At 40.3% G+C, this 16,607-nt stretch overlaps 1 protein-coding gene across 3 annotated transcripts in view; it reads left to right on the forward strand.

Annotated features, from left to right (window-relative positions):
• The first annotated feature begins 4,274 nt into the window (after nt 1–4,274).
• Aldh18a1 (aldehyde dehydrogenase 18 family member A1) overlaps nt 4,275–16,607 on the forward strand; it is a 40,881-nt gene continuing 28,548 nt past the window's right edge. The window contains exons 1-3 of one of the 3 annotated variants that reach the window (XM_078035153.1): nt 4,275–4,478; nt 7,266–7,379; nt 15,714–15,928. In XM_078035153.1, the coding sequence (XP_077891279.1) occupies nt 7,295–7,379; nt 15,714–15,928 (300 nt within the window). In that variant the 5' untranslated portion in view covers nt 4,275–4,478; nt 7,266–7,294. Of the gene's footprint in view, nt 4,479–7,265; nt 7,380–15,713; nt 15,929–16,607 lie in introns of those variants that run through there. The other 2 variants (XM_078035113.1, XM_078035159.1) reach the window with 2 other exon arrangements.

The raw sequence follows: 16,607 nt of genomic DNA on the forward strand, positions 1-16,607 counted from the left end.
TAACTGGAAGAGATGTCTAGGACTGGAGAAGCCATTTTCTACCAAGTGTTCATTAATGGAGAGTTTATTAAAAGAAAAGGACTTGGGAATGATATTGGCCAAGTTATGTGATTATATTGTGTGCATGTACGATTATGTAATAACAAATGCCATCAATATGTACAACTATAATGCACCAATAAAAAATGTGGGAAAAAAGGAAGAAAAAGCAGATTACAAAGAGAAATGTAATCAAGAGACTGAGAAATGGAGGATATATATATATATTTTTTTCCTAATTTTCCAAATCCTTGTCCTTGCCCCTTTGAGACCCAAGTTTACCATCTTCCCTTGGAGACTATCAGTTACTTCTTCTAATAAACTGCCTTGTTGGAATGGGTTTCTGTTCATTACAATTAATGTGAGGCTAAGAGAACTGAAGCCCATTGGTGTGAATATACTATGTATACAACCAGAGATATGAAAAATTGTGCTATATATATGTAATAAGAATTTGCGCTCTGCTGTCATATATAAATTTAAAAATTTACATAAAAAAGAGAACTGAAGTCTAACAGAACTTAAAGACAGCATGTAAAGAATCATCCCTCAATCCTGCATTCTTATAGCCCTATCCTTAATGTCCCACTTCCTATGTGACTTTCTGGCCATGTCTACCCTATTTCTATTGGCTGAGACAAAAGTTAAATCCCTCCAGTCAGAAAGAATCTGTCTTTTTATCATATGCAGGAAAGATACCATAGTTGAATTACTCTCTTGACTTCTGTGATGAGACAAACTCATGTGTCTGGTATTTGATTTTTCCCAATCCACAGCCACATATCCCATTTCTTTAATACAAGTAGTAAAATAGTAATGGAAATATCAGTAATAATTAAAATAGAAAATGTCTGTGGAGCATTAAGGATTTTTATATTTGACACTCTTTAACAACTGTATGAGACAGACAAAGACGGTGTTATTAGCCCTTCTTTCTTTTTTCAGGCCTGGAGATCAAACCCAGAGCCTTATGTCCAAGACCACTTTCTTATTTGAGAAAATTAAACCAAAACAAATTAAATTTATTCACTCATCAAATATTGAATATCTCTTATGTCCCAGGAATATACTTCCTTGCTCCTAGGGACTTACAATTCTAGCAGGGAAAGCAGACAAGTAATTACCATAAGATGTTGTGTGGGTTAAGAAAAGAACCAGAACAAGCCTTCTAACATGGAGAAAATCCTATTCCCTTAGCTCTAGCTATACCCACAGTTACCTAATTTGCCTAAATTACATGATGAGAATCTTAAAAGAAAAGCCAAGGTACCAGATGTAACTTACGTGAGGACAGTTTTACTTCTTTTTTTTTTTTTTAAAGAGAGAGTGAGAGAGGAGAGAGAGAATTTTTAATATTTATTTATTTTTTTTTAGTTCTCAGCGGACACAACATCTTTGTTGGTATGTGGTGCTGAGGATCTAACCCCGGCCGCACGCATGCCAGAAGAGCACGCTACCGCTTGAGCCACATCCCCAGCCCCCAGTTTTACTTCTTTTACTTTTTTTTACCCTACATCAAACCCAAAATGCTCAAAATTTAACATGTTCCATGCTCTCTTCCTGTTATCAAACTCAGGTTCTTGGATCCAGAGTTGTAGAAATGAGCACTGAGTCCAGAAAGAATTTGAAGCACAGACAAGGCTTTCTCTGAGACTTCTGCTCCCACCAGAAGGTAGGCAGCACCCAGGGGACAGGAATCCCATACTGACCCAAGCAAAGAACAAAAGGGAATAGCTTTTGTGGCATCTCTGGGATGGCAGAACCTGGCCTCTTGTTGTTATCGCAGGTGGGATTTCAGTCATACCTGCACTGTTCTCCATCATGCTTCCTTGTGTAATACATGTCACATTATGATGGGGTTTTTTGTTTGTTTGGTTGGGTTTTTTTTGATACCAGGGATTGAACTGAGGGGCACTGAAATACTGAGCCACATCCCCAGCCCTATTTTATATTTTATTTAGAGCCAGGGTCTCACTGAGTTGCCCAGTGCCTTGCTGTTACTGAGGCTGGCTTTGAACTTGGGATCCTCCCACTTCAGCCTTCAGAGCTGCTGGGATTACAGACATGTGCCACCATGCCCAGCCCTCATTACCATCTCAATTCTCTACCTAGTGATGTGTGTTTTAGTGTGTTAATAATGTAAAGGTAACTGTGATTACTTGGTGACTACTCTAAGCATGCATTTGCCCCTTAACACTTGAAGTTGTCCCTTATCATCTGGTAAACTCTCTGACATTAATATTTTCAGAATAGCACACTTTGTCTGACATTAGCTGGCATTTCTGCAGACCATAGTCTCAGAAGTGGAGCTGGTTTTCCAGCTTCCAACCTCCTGGCATGTAATCTCACCCCTATAGTCTTGAAGACTGGCTCATCTTTTAACTCCTAATTTTCTGGTATGGCTGTTAATCCAGGAAGACTGAGAGCTAGCTAGACTGTCATATTTTTCCTGAAAGGTGTTCATCTCTAACTCCTAAGGGCTCTTATTCTTGGGGGGGGGGGCTGACTATGCCAACCCCTTACCCCAAAAAACTACTTCCTTCATCTATTTTCTGACTCACTGCATCACAGCATCATCAGCTTCACAAGTACTCCTCTGCTCACTCTCCCCCTTCAAGTAGTAAGTGTTGTCAGTTCTTCCTCTTTTTTGCTCCCACACCTACTGACTGGGGCCTTTTGTCCAGCCATCATTTCTTCCCTGGGCCTTAGCAATAGGTTAACCAACCTCCTAGCTCCCACCCTTTTACTGATTTCTGACACGAAAATCTGATCATATCATTCCAGTACTTTGAAAGTTTTGGTACTCTGTCTTTGAGGATCAAAAAATTTCAGAATCTTTAACTTGGCTCAGAAAAACCATTTGCAAGGTGGGCTCCCTGCCAGGCCTCTTCTGTCCCATCCCACAGGCAGCCTCTTTTCAAAGAGTGCTCCTGCATATTCCATTCCCTCTTCCTTCTGTTCATGTTCCCCTTTTCTCTCTGGGTAAACTATTTAACTTCTTGTCCTTCAAAGCACAGTTCAAATGACAAATCTTCTAAAAGCTATACCTGAATCTGTGGGCACCCACTTCTCTAGTGTTCATCACATTGTGCTGTAATGATTTGCTCATACATTTGTCTCTCCCATAAGACAAGTGAACCCATCTAAGGTAGGGGACAATGTTTTCCTCAACACCCAGGGGAATGCCTGGCAAATAAAGTAGTTGTCAGTCCATTTTGTGCAGCTGTAAAAGAATGTCAAAGACTGGGAATTTTATTTTGTAAAATGGAAATTTATTCTCACAGCTCTAGAGGCAAGAAAGTCCAAAGTCAAAGCTCTGACATCTGGTGAAGAACTTCTCATTTGTCCTCACATGACCGAATGCAGAAAGATAAACCAGGGTGTCACAACATGGTTGAAGATCAGAAGAGGGCAAACTCACTCCTGCAAAACTTACCTATAATGCCTTTAACCAATTTATGAGTTCAGATCCCCTTCTAACCTAAAACCTCCCATCAGGTTTCACCTCCCAATACTGCCACATGGAGGAATAAATTTCCAACATATGAAATTTGAGGAATTGAATTGAGGTGACAGAAGTAGCCAATGTTTAATAAATGAGAAAAAGATGTAAATAGACTCAGTCTTATTGTCAGGACTATAAAAACACAAGGCATCAACCTCCAATGAAAAACTCGGCCCCCTCAACTATGCAGGGATGTTCTCCGAAGAAAACACACAGAAGGTAGGAAAAAAGGAGAGAAACCCTTTACTCTAAGGTTTGTATTCATCTTTGATTCCAATCATCAGAGATTACTCTATTTTAAAAGGCAATATTCTTACCTCTACCTTTGCTGAAAAAGTTAGGTTGACATTAATAGGAAAACTTCCAGATACTCAGGTGACAAATCGTTTGATTGTAGTGCCAAAATTTACCCATTTAAACAGCCAAACTTTGTATGACCGCCTCTGTAAATTAATTCGAACTATTTCCGATGTAAGGGTGGGATATAAATGATCAACACTGACAGACACACCTTACGCAATTTACCAGCAGCTGAGGATGCTAAGCACCTTTGCTACCTCTGGAAGGGCTGGCTGGGGCTGCTCTTGACAGGTTGGGGACCCATCCCTCTCGGAGGACGTGGAGGTTTTCCGGCGCCCGGAGCCCCGCCCACCCCGCGTCTGCCGGGGCCTGAAGCTGGGTCGGGGGAGGGATCCGCCACGTGGAGCGCCTGCCGGATTCTCGGAAGGCGCCTGCGCGGTTACCGCAGCGCAGCTCCAGGGTGGCCTGTCACCTTACGTCAACAGCGGAGGCCCCACGGCCCGGGTTTACTCCAACGCTGCTGACCTGCTGACGTAACGTTATCGAGCGAGGCGCAGACGGAAGAAAAGGGAGTAGGAGCGTGGGGCAGCATCAGACCCAGGGGAGTGCAGGCCTGGCGGCTTTGGCCAAGCAGGTAAGCCTTGTCCTGCTGGGACTGCAGTCTTTGCGGAGGCGGGTGCGCGCCGGGCCAAGGCGGGAGGAGTATGCGGGCCACCTAGCGGGGATGTGGCCGCGGGCCTGGCTGGGACGGGGCCAGGCCTGGCGGGGGTCGGGGGGCCGGTGCAGGCGGGCGCAGACTGAGAGAGAGCCGGGTAGCTGGGCCGCCCTGAGCGCGCTGCAGGGCTCGCGCACGCTTCCATATGCTGGGGGGCGGCGACCTGAGGTTTACTGATGGCTCTGGGCCCCCCAACCTCCGGACAATCGCACGAGTAAAGGGCTAGAAGAATGTGCAAGCCCCTTCTCAGCCCCAGAGTTCGGAAGCAGTTTCCACTGCACCTGGCTGACGATTGTGGTATAATAGGTTTGTAACAGGCAGGGGCCTGTGGCTGCAGTTCGCAGTGGGCCCATCTGGGCATTCAGGAACGTCTCTGGAGCCAGGGATTACCTCAAAAGAGCCTTTTGCAATATTTAATACGGTGTTTGATTTTTCTTTCTAGCACATTAGGTCACACCTGAATTCCCCACCCCCACCCCACGTACCTTACTCTTCCCTGTCATTATCTTCTGCCCTCTGAGGTGGTGAGATTTATCTTTGGGCCTTTGTCTTTGTGTAGTGGTGAGCCATGTACTGAGCATGTGTTTCTTGGGTGAAGTTTGTTGGGACTGAAGTTCAGTTTTCTGTCTACATCAGTAAGATAAGGGCTTTCTGTTTAGAATATGTAGAGAGGTTCTTGAGAAATGTCCAAAGGCAAAACGTGGAAACTTTTGCACCCGACGACATTGAGTCTAGACACAGTGTGCACAGTCAGACACACACACACACACACACACACACACACACACACACACACCCTTCCTTTGCTCCCAAGGATCAGCTTTCTGCTTTTTGAGGAGTGATAAATTCTAGCAGGATGAACAGTCCATTGCAATCAGGGAACTCAGTAGGAGACAAGTGGTACAGGGGAACAGACCAGGTGGCCTGGTTTCTAGGTCAGTCTTCAACAGGTAAATTAATGGACCTTTCAGATATTGCAGGTACCTTTGCTAAAAGAAGGGTAAACAGTCTGCAAATATGTGTGTCTCATATCCATCAGTGACTATTGACTTCTTTGTGCCTGTGATGGGTCCTGAAGAAAATAAAAGAAGAAAAGTTTGAGAGACATGTTAGTGCCTAAAAGACAGGAGGAGGAAGACTGATAAGTATTGGTCATCTGTTATGATCAAGTACTTTCCATGCGTTATCTCATTGTAACTATTACTGTCCCTCATTTAGCAACGAAGAAATTGAGGCTTAAGATTAAGTACCCTCCAGAAGGCACCAGCTTGCAAGCACAGAGCTTGAGCCCAAATCTGTTCACCTTCAAAGTGCATGTTCCCTGTCCTGTTTACTTGGCTGTCAGTGATGAATTGGGAAAAGTCAATCTGGAGGATTAAATCCAACATGGAAGGCTAGAGTTGCTGGGGAAGTTTTCATGAAGAGGTAGACCTGGAATTTAGTGTCACCATTGATTTTTTTTTAACCCTTTGGCTCTTCATAAGTATTTTGGAGAATTCACACATAAATATTTATTTAGCAAACATTATTGAAGGAATTTATATAGAGGCAAATAGATCATGGGTTCATATCATACTTAAGGATTTTGCAGAAACAGAAGTCAATAGAGATCACTTAGCATTTTCAGTTTCCTATTAGATGCCATGTGTTTTATAGCAGATGTGTCCTGCACATCTCTCACCCACTTCTGTGCCTTTATACAGTATAAATTGTAGAGCAATGTGTGCTGTTCCTTATTTTTCTTCACTATGAGACTAACTCCTGTTTTTCTGAGGCACATTTATTTGGAATACACCTCCCAATCTAGAGAACAAGTTAAAGGGGAGCCTACCAGCAAAGAAAGGGTTTTTCTTATCTTATGAAAACAGCAGTGTCCCCATAACATAACAAGTGCTGCTGAGATAATGAATGGCTTCTTTACCTTGTGAATGTAGGAAGGAGTTCCCTGTTTGTTTTTGTTGTTGTTGTTGCTTTTGTTTTGTTTTTAGAATTAAACTGTTTGAAGCCTCCAAGTTTGACCAGAGTGGGAAAATGCCCATAACCACCCTGTCCTCCATGCTAAAATTTCTAGTCATGTACTCATTCATCCTTATGAGATATGCTCAGTCATTTTAAATGTTAGCCAGTTGTAAGCATTGCTCCCCCATTCCCTTCCAGGGATGCGGTGTTGGGGTGCGGTGTTGCTTTAGATTCCTGTGGGAAACAGGAAGAAAAATGTGGCTGCAGCCTCTGGCCTTTCATATCTTTTGTTGAGGACAAGAATTAAGCTGACATTTCAAATATGTGAATTTCCATCTTTGGTTGGGAGGTGATAGCAGGAGAGATCTGTTCTAGGATGCTGGATTTGTTCATCTATTAGAGACCCACCCCCAACAGTGTAAAGATTGTAATGAAGATCTAGTATCAATATGTAAACATTGTACCTTAAAGCTTTTTCATCACTCAAAATATTCATAGCCATAAATTGCTGTTTGCTTCTATGAAAACTAAGATGGCATTGGAAAAAGAAGGGCAAGGGCTTGAGAGGGAGCCATTTGTCTCTTCTTTCTTTTCTCTAATACAGAAAAGATAGGAGTTACTCTAATGCAGAGGAGTTTAGAACATAAGGGTCAAATTTTTACTCGAAGAATATGGGAAAATGGAGGAAAATAAAATGAATTGTCTAGTATTTTTCATGATTTACTTTTTAAAAATTGCATTCTACAGATACTTCATCTCTCAGACCATTTCTCAGCATGTTGAGTCAAGTTTACCGCTCTGGGTCCCAGTCCTTCAACCATCTCCTGCCCTGGGTCAAGTCCACAGCTGTCTCCAGATCTCGTATGTATCACTGATGAGTATGTGGGGATATGGTGGTCAAAGTGCTTTTCATACAAGTTTGTATTGTTTTTGTTGTTGTTGTTTTAATTTCAATTGACTTTGTTACTGATTTAATCAGAGGAAACTTTGCTTTATGGTCACTTTATTCGATGAATGTAGCTCTTGCTGCTCTGCCATTGCATCTTATTTTTTAAATGGATATGTTTCTTTCTCTTCCTCTCTCCCTGCTCCTCTCTAATCTCAGGAGAAATGGGATTACCTTTCTTCCCCATCCCCTGTAGATTGATATGTCCTTGAGTACCATACCCACTATAGGAATGAAGTAATCCAGACTTTGGGCATGGTACCAGAAGATCTCAGAAATGACTGTATCCCAAATTAACAAATGAATTACAGCTTCAACAGAGAACAAATGAAAGAGTAGCCTTTGAATCACTTCTTTAAAAAGTTCTGCTCCCTGTTCCTGCTAACAGGCAGAATCACAGACTCTGGGACCGGAGTCCCCTGTGTTTCTCCTTTGCTAGCAAAGCAATAAAACTTTTTTTCCTTTTTCTTAAAACTGTGTTCTCATTATTGGATTAGCATGAAGGACAAGAACCAAGCTTTCAGTAACAATGACATTAGTCTGTTTGGGAAATTTGGCTGTCTTTTCCTGATTTCTTGGAGAGTCAGGATGCGGAGCTTTAGTATCGGTGACTCCATTTTGATTTTTAGTCTGGTTTGTTGTAGTCCGGTGCAGGAGCTTAGTTCAAAATAATGTCTTCTGTAATTTTTTTTTTAATTGTAGATGGACACAATACCTTTATTTTGTTTATTTATTTATTTTTATGTGGTGCTGAAGATTGAACCCAGTACCTCACATATGCTAGGCAAGCACTCTACCACTGAGCCACAGCCCCAGCCCCTGTAATTTTTATTTAACAAAGTTTTTACTACATTTATTTTATTGTTAAAGCATATTTTTTCATTTAATTTATAATTTTAAAAATAGCAGTACTGGTTTTTTTTTCATTTTTTATTTATTCTTTTTTTTCAAAGACAGGTTTATTTAGGAAAGTAGAGAGACACATTCAAGGAAGAACTGAGGCAATCTCAAAAGAGAGGCACTTTGGAGGTAAAGCAAGGAATATGCACTCAAGGGAGGACAGGGACTATCTGTAGAGGGAGACACAGCCACTTTTTCTTTTTGAAGTATTGCTTTTTAATATGGAAAACATAAAAAAGCTCAAGGAAAAAGAATTCATAATGCCACTGCCCTAAGAGAACCATGGTTAACATTTTGGTAAAGTCTCTGTTTTTTCTTCTGTGCCATGCTGGAAATCAACCCAAGACCTCACAAGTGCTAGGCAACTGGTCTACCACTGAGCTATACAGCCAGTTCTGCGAAAGTTTTTATAATACATTTTTACTTTCTCCCCACCCACTCACATATTTAACATTTTTTTTGTATGCAATTGATCCAAAAATAATATTTGGCAGTCTGCTTTTTATAGTTAGATAAAAGGTATTTTCCCATATCAGTAAAATATCTTGTATAAGTTAATCTCTACTGGCTGTAGATTATTCCATGGTATAGTTTTTTAAAAATGACAACATCTTAAATTCTGATGATTAAGTGTTATGTTAATTACAAAAAATTTAGAAAGTGCAAAGCATTTAAAATTATAAATTTTTTGCCACCCAGAAATTCACATTATGGAAATATCCATTATTAATATTTAGGAATATTAAGTTCCAGACTATTTATCTATTTATAGACACACACTGTTTTAAATGTGATTGTGCATGCTTTTTTTGACTTCTTTTACTTTTAATATTTTTAACAATGAATATCTTTTTCTTTAATTTGTTCTAATTAGTTTTTAATATTATCAATGTATCACACTATAACCATTCACCCATTAAAGGACATCTAGATTTTTATTTATGGGGGAGGGGGTACCATTTTGAATAAGGCTGCTTTGAAAATTTGTGTACAGGATTTTGTGTGAACATAGTTTTCATTTCTCTGGGATAAATGCCCAAAAGTCTGCACTTTTTGGGTGTGATGATAGTTGGATGTTTAGTTTTACCAAAAACTGCCAAACTGTTTTTGTAGAGTAATTGAACAATGGTTACATTGTTACATTCCCAGTAGTAATATATGAGGGATCCACTAACATCAAAGCTATCATCCATCCATCAAAATGGCTAAAATAACAGTGACAATATCAAATGCTGATAAAATGTAAACCCAAATCTACATTTCATCAGCATTTGATATTGTCACTTTTATTTTAGCCATTTTGATGGATGGATGATGTTAGTTTTAACTTGTTTTCCCTAATGACTAGTGGTGGATATCTTTTCAAATGATCATTTACCTTCTCTGTGTCTTCTTCAGTGAAATGTTTTTTCATGTCTTGCTCATTTGTAAATGGATTTTTTTGGTTTTCTCCAATTGAATTTTGAGAATTTTTTGTATCTTCTAGGTACTAGTCTTTTTTAAAAAAATTTTTTTTAGTTGTTGATGAACTTTATTGACTTTATTTTTTTATGTGGTGCTAAGGATCAAACCCAGTGCCTCATGCATGCTAGGCAAGCACGCTACCACTGAATCACAACCCTAGGTACTAGTCTTTTGTCACATATGTGGTTTATAAATATTTTGTCCCAGTTTAGTAGCTTATCATTTCATTTTCTTAACAGGGTCTTTCACAGAAGAAAGTTTATTTTGATGAGGTTCAGTTTTTCAATTTATCGATTATACTATTGGGGTCAAGTAAGTCTAAGAACACTCATATATAGGCCTAGGTTCTGAAAATTTTCTCATCTGCTTTTTCTGAAAATTTTATAGTTTCACATTCTATATTTAAGTTTGTGATCCACTTGAGTTAATTTTTGTATCAGGTATGAAGTTTAAGATCAAGGTTCATTTTTTAGCTGCGGATATCTGGTTCTACCATCACTTATTTGAGGTCTGTGTTTGATGTTTTGAGATGGCTGCCTCTTTGCTATCACCCAACCTGAAGAGTAGTCCATCTCCAAGCCTCACTGCAAGATGACTTGCTCAGTATCATCTAGAAAATCTCAGTCTCCCATTAATATGAAGAGGAATATAAAGGTTAAAAGTTTAAAACATTAGAGCAGGCTTCCCACATGTGAAAACAGTCTGCAGTGCATACAAATTAAGTAACTTAGTGACTTAAAACAACAACTGGCTATTTAGGTCACAATTCTGTGGGTTAGCATTTTTGACTGGGCTCAGTTATCAGTGACTGAGCCGGCTCTTGGAATGGCTCAGGACTGATTGCTGGGAGGCTCCCACGGGGATGACAGGTCACCTCTGTTCCATGTCATTTCCCACCTCCAGCAAGCTGTTCATCATCTTCACTTGATGTGTGTGGGTTCCCAAGAACATCATGTATGGACGCTACAAGGCCTCTTGAGGCTTAAGCTCAGAATTTATACTGAGCAGACAGAACAAGTCACAGGGCCAGCCTAGACTCAAGGAGTGGGAAAGTAGATTCCACCTGTTGGTGTGAGAATCTACAAAGCATTGTGGCCACTTTTATAATCTGGTAATATTGATAAGTTACTCAATTTCTCTAGGCCAATATTGATAAGTTACTCAATTTCTCTAGGCCTCCATTTCCTTTTTTATAAAATGGGAATAAGAACAACTAATAATGTATAAGAATTCAGTGAGATGTAATGATAATATCTAATACTTTCTTATAATGCAGCTGTATTAATATTAGCTATAGATTAATATTATCATATAGCTATATTAATATTACTATGAAAGTATTAGATCTCTGTTTATGCATGAACTCATTTCATCCCCCATAACAACCTAATAAGAAAGGTAAAGTAGCAACAAGTAAGCAGAGGGGCTGTGATTCCAACTCAGACATTCTGGCTGCAGAGCCTACGTGTCCTTTTTACAGCCTCTACCTGTGTATAAGCTTAATCTTGACTGCTTAGCACAGTTCATGATTTACAGTAAAAGTTGATTTCAGTATTTTTTTTGTTGATATTATTCATCTTATTAGCCTCATTTATAGAAGGAGACACTTTTAAAATTTTTTATTGGTGCCTTATAATGATACATAACAGAGGGATTCAATATGCCATATTCATACATGCACATATCATAATTTGATCAATCTCTTTCCCTAGTATATTTCTTCTCCCTCCCTCTGATCTACTTGTTCTACTCTAATAGTCTCCCTTCTATTATTATTAATTAGTACATTATAATCATATGTATGCATATATATATATAAGCAATATTTATTGTTCTATATTCATACATGGACATAGCATAATTTGGCAGATTTCATTTTCCAGTACTTCCCTATGCCCTCTCCTCCTCCTTCCCTCCTGATCCCCTTTCTCCACTCTGTTGGTCTCCATTCTATTTTTATGAGATTCTTTTTTTTATTCCTTTTCTTTCTCTTTCACTCCCTCTCTCACTTTATCTCTCTCCCTCTCCAACCCAACCACTCTCTAGCTTCCATTTGAGAGAAAATATTTGACCCTGGACTTTGTGAATCTGGCTTATTTCACTTATCATCGTGTTCTCCAGTTCTACCCATTTACTAGTAAATGACATATTTCATCCTCCTTTGTGGCTGAGTAAAGCTCTGTTGTGTATATAGACCACATTTTCTTTATCCACACATCTGTTGATGGGTACCTGAGCTGGTGAAGGAGGCACTTTTTGATCTTCTCCCTAGATTTCTGGACCTTTATATCCAGATTTTTCTGGACCCTGAAGTCCTGTGTTCACTGAGCATGATAAGCAGACAAGCACTGGAGAAATAAGAAAGGCAAAGTGAAAAGATACATGCAGAAAAATCCAGAAGGCAGGCCAGGAAAAGAGCAATCATGGCAGGTTTCCTAACTAAGGCCTGGAAGACAACCTCACCAGTTGCTAAACATGAGGGCTCTGATGATGAAGAATTAGGGGCTTCTCGTCCCCTGGAGTATAATCCTTGATACTTCTGAAGAATTTGGATACCTATCCTCCCACCACACCATGCCACATGAAAGTATACACACACACATCCTCACCCACGCTCACTATCCCTTCAGATCAGCTAGGGAAACAGATTTTCTTTGGGACTTAGAGCCTAAAGGTTCCTTAAAAGATGAGAAAGGATGATTTCATCTAGAAGCCATGAATTTTCCTAACCAAGTCCTTCTCAGGCCTCAGTGTGAGCCTTAAAAACTATAATATGCTGTAGAACATTTTTTTAATGCCCCCCAAAAGGTAGTCAGTCATGGAAGGTAAACAGTGTTCATCAGGAAACCCAAGAGGCCCTGGGTCACATGAAGCTCTCCTTGATGCTGAGACTCCCTGGACTGGACTTGAGTTTTTATCTGTTTGAAACCTTGCTGATAATTGTGACCCCTTCTTGAACTTTGTCATCCTCAATCTACTGTAACCCAGTTGCTGTAGCCAGAATGACCCTTGATTGCCTGGCACCAAGCTGTGCCAACCTCCTCTGTTGATAGAGGCTGAGGGCCAGAAGTCTCCTTCATGCTAGCCTGTCTGCTAGAGTCTGATTGGTTTCTGCCATTTGATCACCCCGGCTGACCTGCTGGCCACACCTGTGCACCTAAGGTGCTCTAGGAGGCCACCCCACCCATGTTTATACCCTTTCAGGACACAACAGCCCTGCAGTGGTCAGGAGAGACAAATAACCAATAGGCTTAGAACTGATAGCTGCCATAGGGGCACATGATACTTGATGGAGCTCTGAGCTCTGCAAACACCATATCGATGATCCTAGGTCTTGACCCCAGATTCAGATCCAAGGAAGTGAAGTCTCTTCGTTCACCACCCTTCTCTCTATCAGGTTGCTGAGGCCAAACCATCGTGTATACTACTTTTATGCCTCAATAGATAGATAGTTTGATCTTTTCCCTGTCCCTTAGAATAATATTCTTTAAGACTATGACAGGTACCTATATTGATAACCTAATTTTAAGAAAAAGGTACCCTAAAAACACACTGGTCCTTTGTTTCCAGGGATGCCCCAGCAGGAAACCATAGTACATTGTGGCTCCAGCAAGGGTGCCAGAGCCCTGGTTCTATCCCAGAGGATCCCTACTAAGCAAGTAGCTTGTGCCAGAAACTCACCTGCAAGCCTATTGTGGAAAAAGTCAGATGGTATTTCTGGAATCCCCACAAACCTGAAATAATGACTTTTAAAAAAATCATCATTTGCAGGCTGAGGTTGTGGCTCAGTGGTAGAGCGCTTGCCTCACATGTGTGAGGCACTGGGTTCAGCACCACTATAAATAAATGAATAAAATAAAGGTCCATCAAAAAACTAAAATGTTTTAAAAAATCATTATTTAAGGGAAGGAAGAAAGGATTCTTTACTACTTTGTTGAAAGTGCTCTTTATTTGATTTGTGTGGAAGGAGCCTGAGGGAGAAGAAAACATGAGAATCTTCTAGGCTTGAGAATGTGCTTCTGCCTGCTTTACTACTGTTGTTACATCCTAGAGAACGAGGGTGGAAGCGAGGATATGGTTAGGGAAGCACTTAGTGGAGGCAGAGGCAGAGAAATTTGTCTGTAAATAATGGCTGAATCAAGTGAGGATAATTACTCTGTAATGGAACAATGGTCCAAACAATGGCTTGGGACAATTTTTTTTTAAGTAATTCATTCAAATATTTATTTGTTGCCTATAATAATGTGTAGAAAACTTAACTCTTTGTAAGGAATTGCCTAAAGTTTAGTCCTGCCAAGAGAGAACCCATGTTGCCTATCTTGTTCTCTCCTTGCTGTCAGGGAGTTCCATAAGGGAAGATCTGTTTGCTGCAGGACCCCACCCCTATCTACTGTCAGCATCTCCTCTCCTGCCCAGGCCCTGCTTTCCTGCCTAAGCACTCCTTCTGGCCAGTTAAATTAGGTGTGTGCCACGTGAAACTCACATAACAGCTCCAGCAGGATAGAAGTGCATGTCTCTGTCTTTTTCCTGAGGGGAGGCTGGCAGCCCTAAGGAGGAAGGCCGTCCAGGGTTGCCAAAGCAGCTCTGTGGAGTCATTGGGGATGTGCTTCTTTCCCCTGATTGCTTCACAGTTCTAAAGTTCTCTTGTGGTCCCAAATGGATGTTTGTGATCCAACGTTCATACCCATGTGCCAAGCAGCAGGATGAAAAAAGGGAAGTTCCTAGAAGTCCCACGTATCTCAGTAGCCAGAATTTAGTTACATGCTTATATAATAACTGAGGAAGAAAGACAGTCTTTAAATGGTGGCACTGTGCCCAGCTGATACATGGGGAAGTGTTAATTTGAGAAACAGGAGTTGGGCCCATGAGAAATAGGGAAGGAGTTCTTGCCTGACATTCAACTTTTTTCTTTTCTGCTTTTGGCTTTATGCAGATATCTTTTAGCAATCTTTTACTGTGTTACAAGAAAAAGAACCAGGATAAGATTGTTTAGGAGCAGATATCCAATGGGACAGAAAGAAATTATCTGAATACAACTTTGCTCTTTCTTCAGAAGCAGTGCTTCTTTTATCATTGTTACAGGCATCAGGATTCATGCTGTCATGTCAGAGAGAAAATTGTACGTGGATTAGTTATGATTTTTTTTATTATTCATGCTGATTACCAAATCTTTAATTTCTTTTGATATTTAGACTCTCCCCCTTTTTATAATGGTGTGGTTTCTTCAGAAGCACATATTTTTCTGATTATGAAAGCAATGCATTTTTATTGCATAAACTTGAAAAACATAAGAAAGGATGAAGGAAGAAATTTTAAATCTCCCATAATCCCACCAGAAATAAAATATTAATATTTTGACTTATTTGTCCTTTTCTATACATTTAGACATATATACATGAAACCCATATATCATGAGCACTTTTAAAAAATTCTAAAAATGTTAATCGTTCTCCCCTTTTCTTTGGACATTTACTCTGCTTCTGGTTTTTCCTATCCATTCTGATGAAGAGCTTCTGACACAGCTCTTTGTTTTCACATCTCTGACTTATTCCTTAGAATAAATTTATGAACATGGAATTGCTAGATCAGAAGACTGAACCTTCTTAAGGCTTTTGTTGTATTCCACCAATATTTTTTCGGGAAGATTGTTTCATTTATACTAGTCATCAGCAGTGTTTGCCTATGACCTGTGTACTGAGTGTAAACTCCATATAGCACTACACTAAGAACATGCTAGATATATTTTTGGCATACTGGTTTCACTCAGTAACGATAAAGCTACTTTTTAGTGGCTCAACTGGTTAATACTACGTGCATCTTTTTCTTGAAAAATTATTCTGTGTCTTTCTTTTTGTCTTGCATTTGACTTTGTTTGGGGGCTGCAGATCGTGTCCAGCCTTCAGCCATCAGACATGTTCGTTATTGGAGCAACATCCCCTTTATCACTGTACCCCTCAGTCGTACCCATGGCAAGTCTTTTGCCCACCGCAGTGAGCTGAAGCATGCCAAGAGAATCGTGGTGAAACTCGGCAGTGCCGTGGTGACCCGAGGGGATGAGTGTGGCCTGGCACTGGGGCGCCTTGCGTCTATTGTTGAGCAGGTAATTGCCAAGGTGGAAAATTCTGCTGAACCAAAATAGGGTCTTAAAGTTGTTGGTTCCACTTTAACGACTTGTCTCAAAACTCTCTTTCCCGACGGTATAGATGCCAGCAGGAGATAACATCCCAGGGCAAGAAAGGAGAAGTCAAGGAATAGAGTTGATGTCATGCATTTCATCCTTCAGGCTCCTTAGAGATAAATTGCTCTGTGTGAGAGAGATTCTTAATCCTGGCTATGTGTTAGAATCATCTGAGGAGCCTGGAGGGGCCTGGGTTTCACTCCCAACCCTTTGATAAGTATCTCGAGTGGAGTGCATGCATCTGTTTTTAAAGTTTCCCAGGTGACTCTAATATATATTCAGGATTGAGAATCCCGGTGGACATGTATAAATAAATACTGAGCTTCCTTTTTTGTATGTTTTTGTTTTGCTGGTTCGAGGTAAAAACTAGACATCCCAGAGATAAGCTAGACCTCTTCTCTAGCTGCAATGCCTCTCTGTGCTCCAAAATCATATTTTCACTTTTTAAAAAACATCTTTCCTGCTGGGCACTGTGGCACACACCTATAATCTCAGTGGCTTAGGAGGCTGAGGCAGGAGGATTACTGGTTCAAAGCCAGCCTCAGCAACTTAGCAAGGTCCTAAGCAACTCAGTGAAACCCTGTCTCTAAATAAAACATAA

The sequence above is a fragment of the Ictidomys tridecemlineatus genome, chromosome 1, assembly GCF_052094955.1.
Source record: "Ictidomys tridecemlineatus isolate mIctTri1 chromosome 1, mIctTri1.hap1, whole genome shotgun sequence".
In the NCBI taxonomy this organism is placed as follows: domain Eukaryota; kingdom Metazoa; phylum Chordata; class Mammalia; order Rodentia; family Sciuridae; genus Ictidomys; species Ictidomys tridecemlineatus.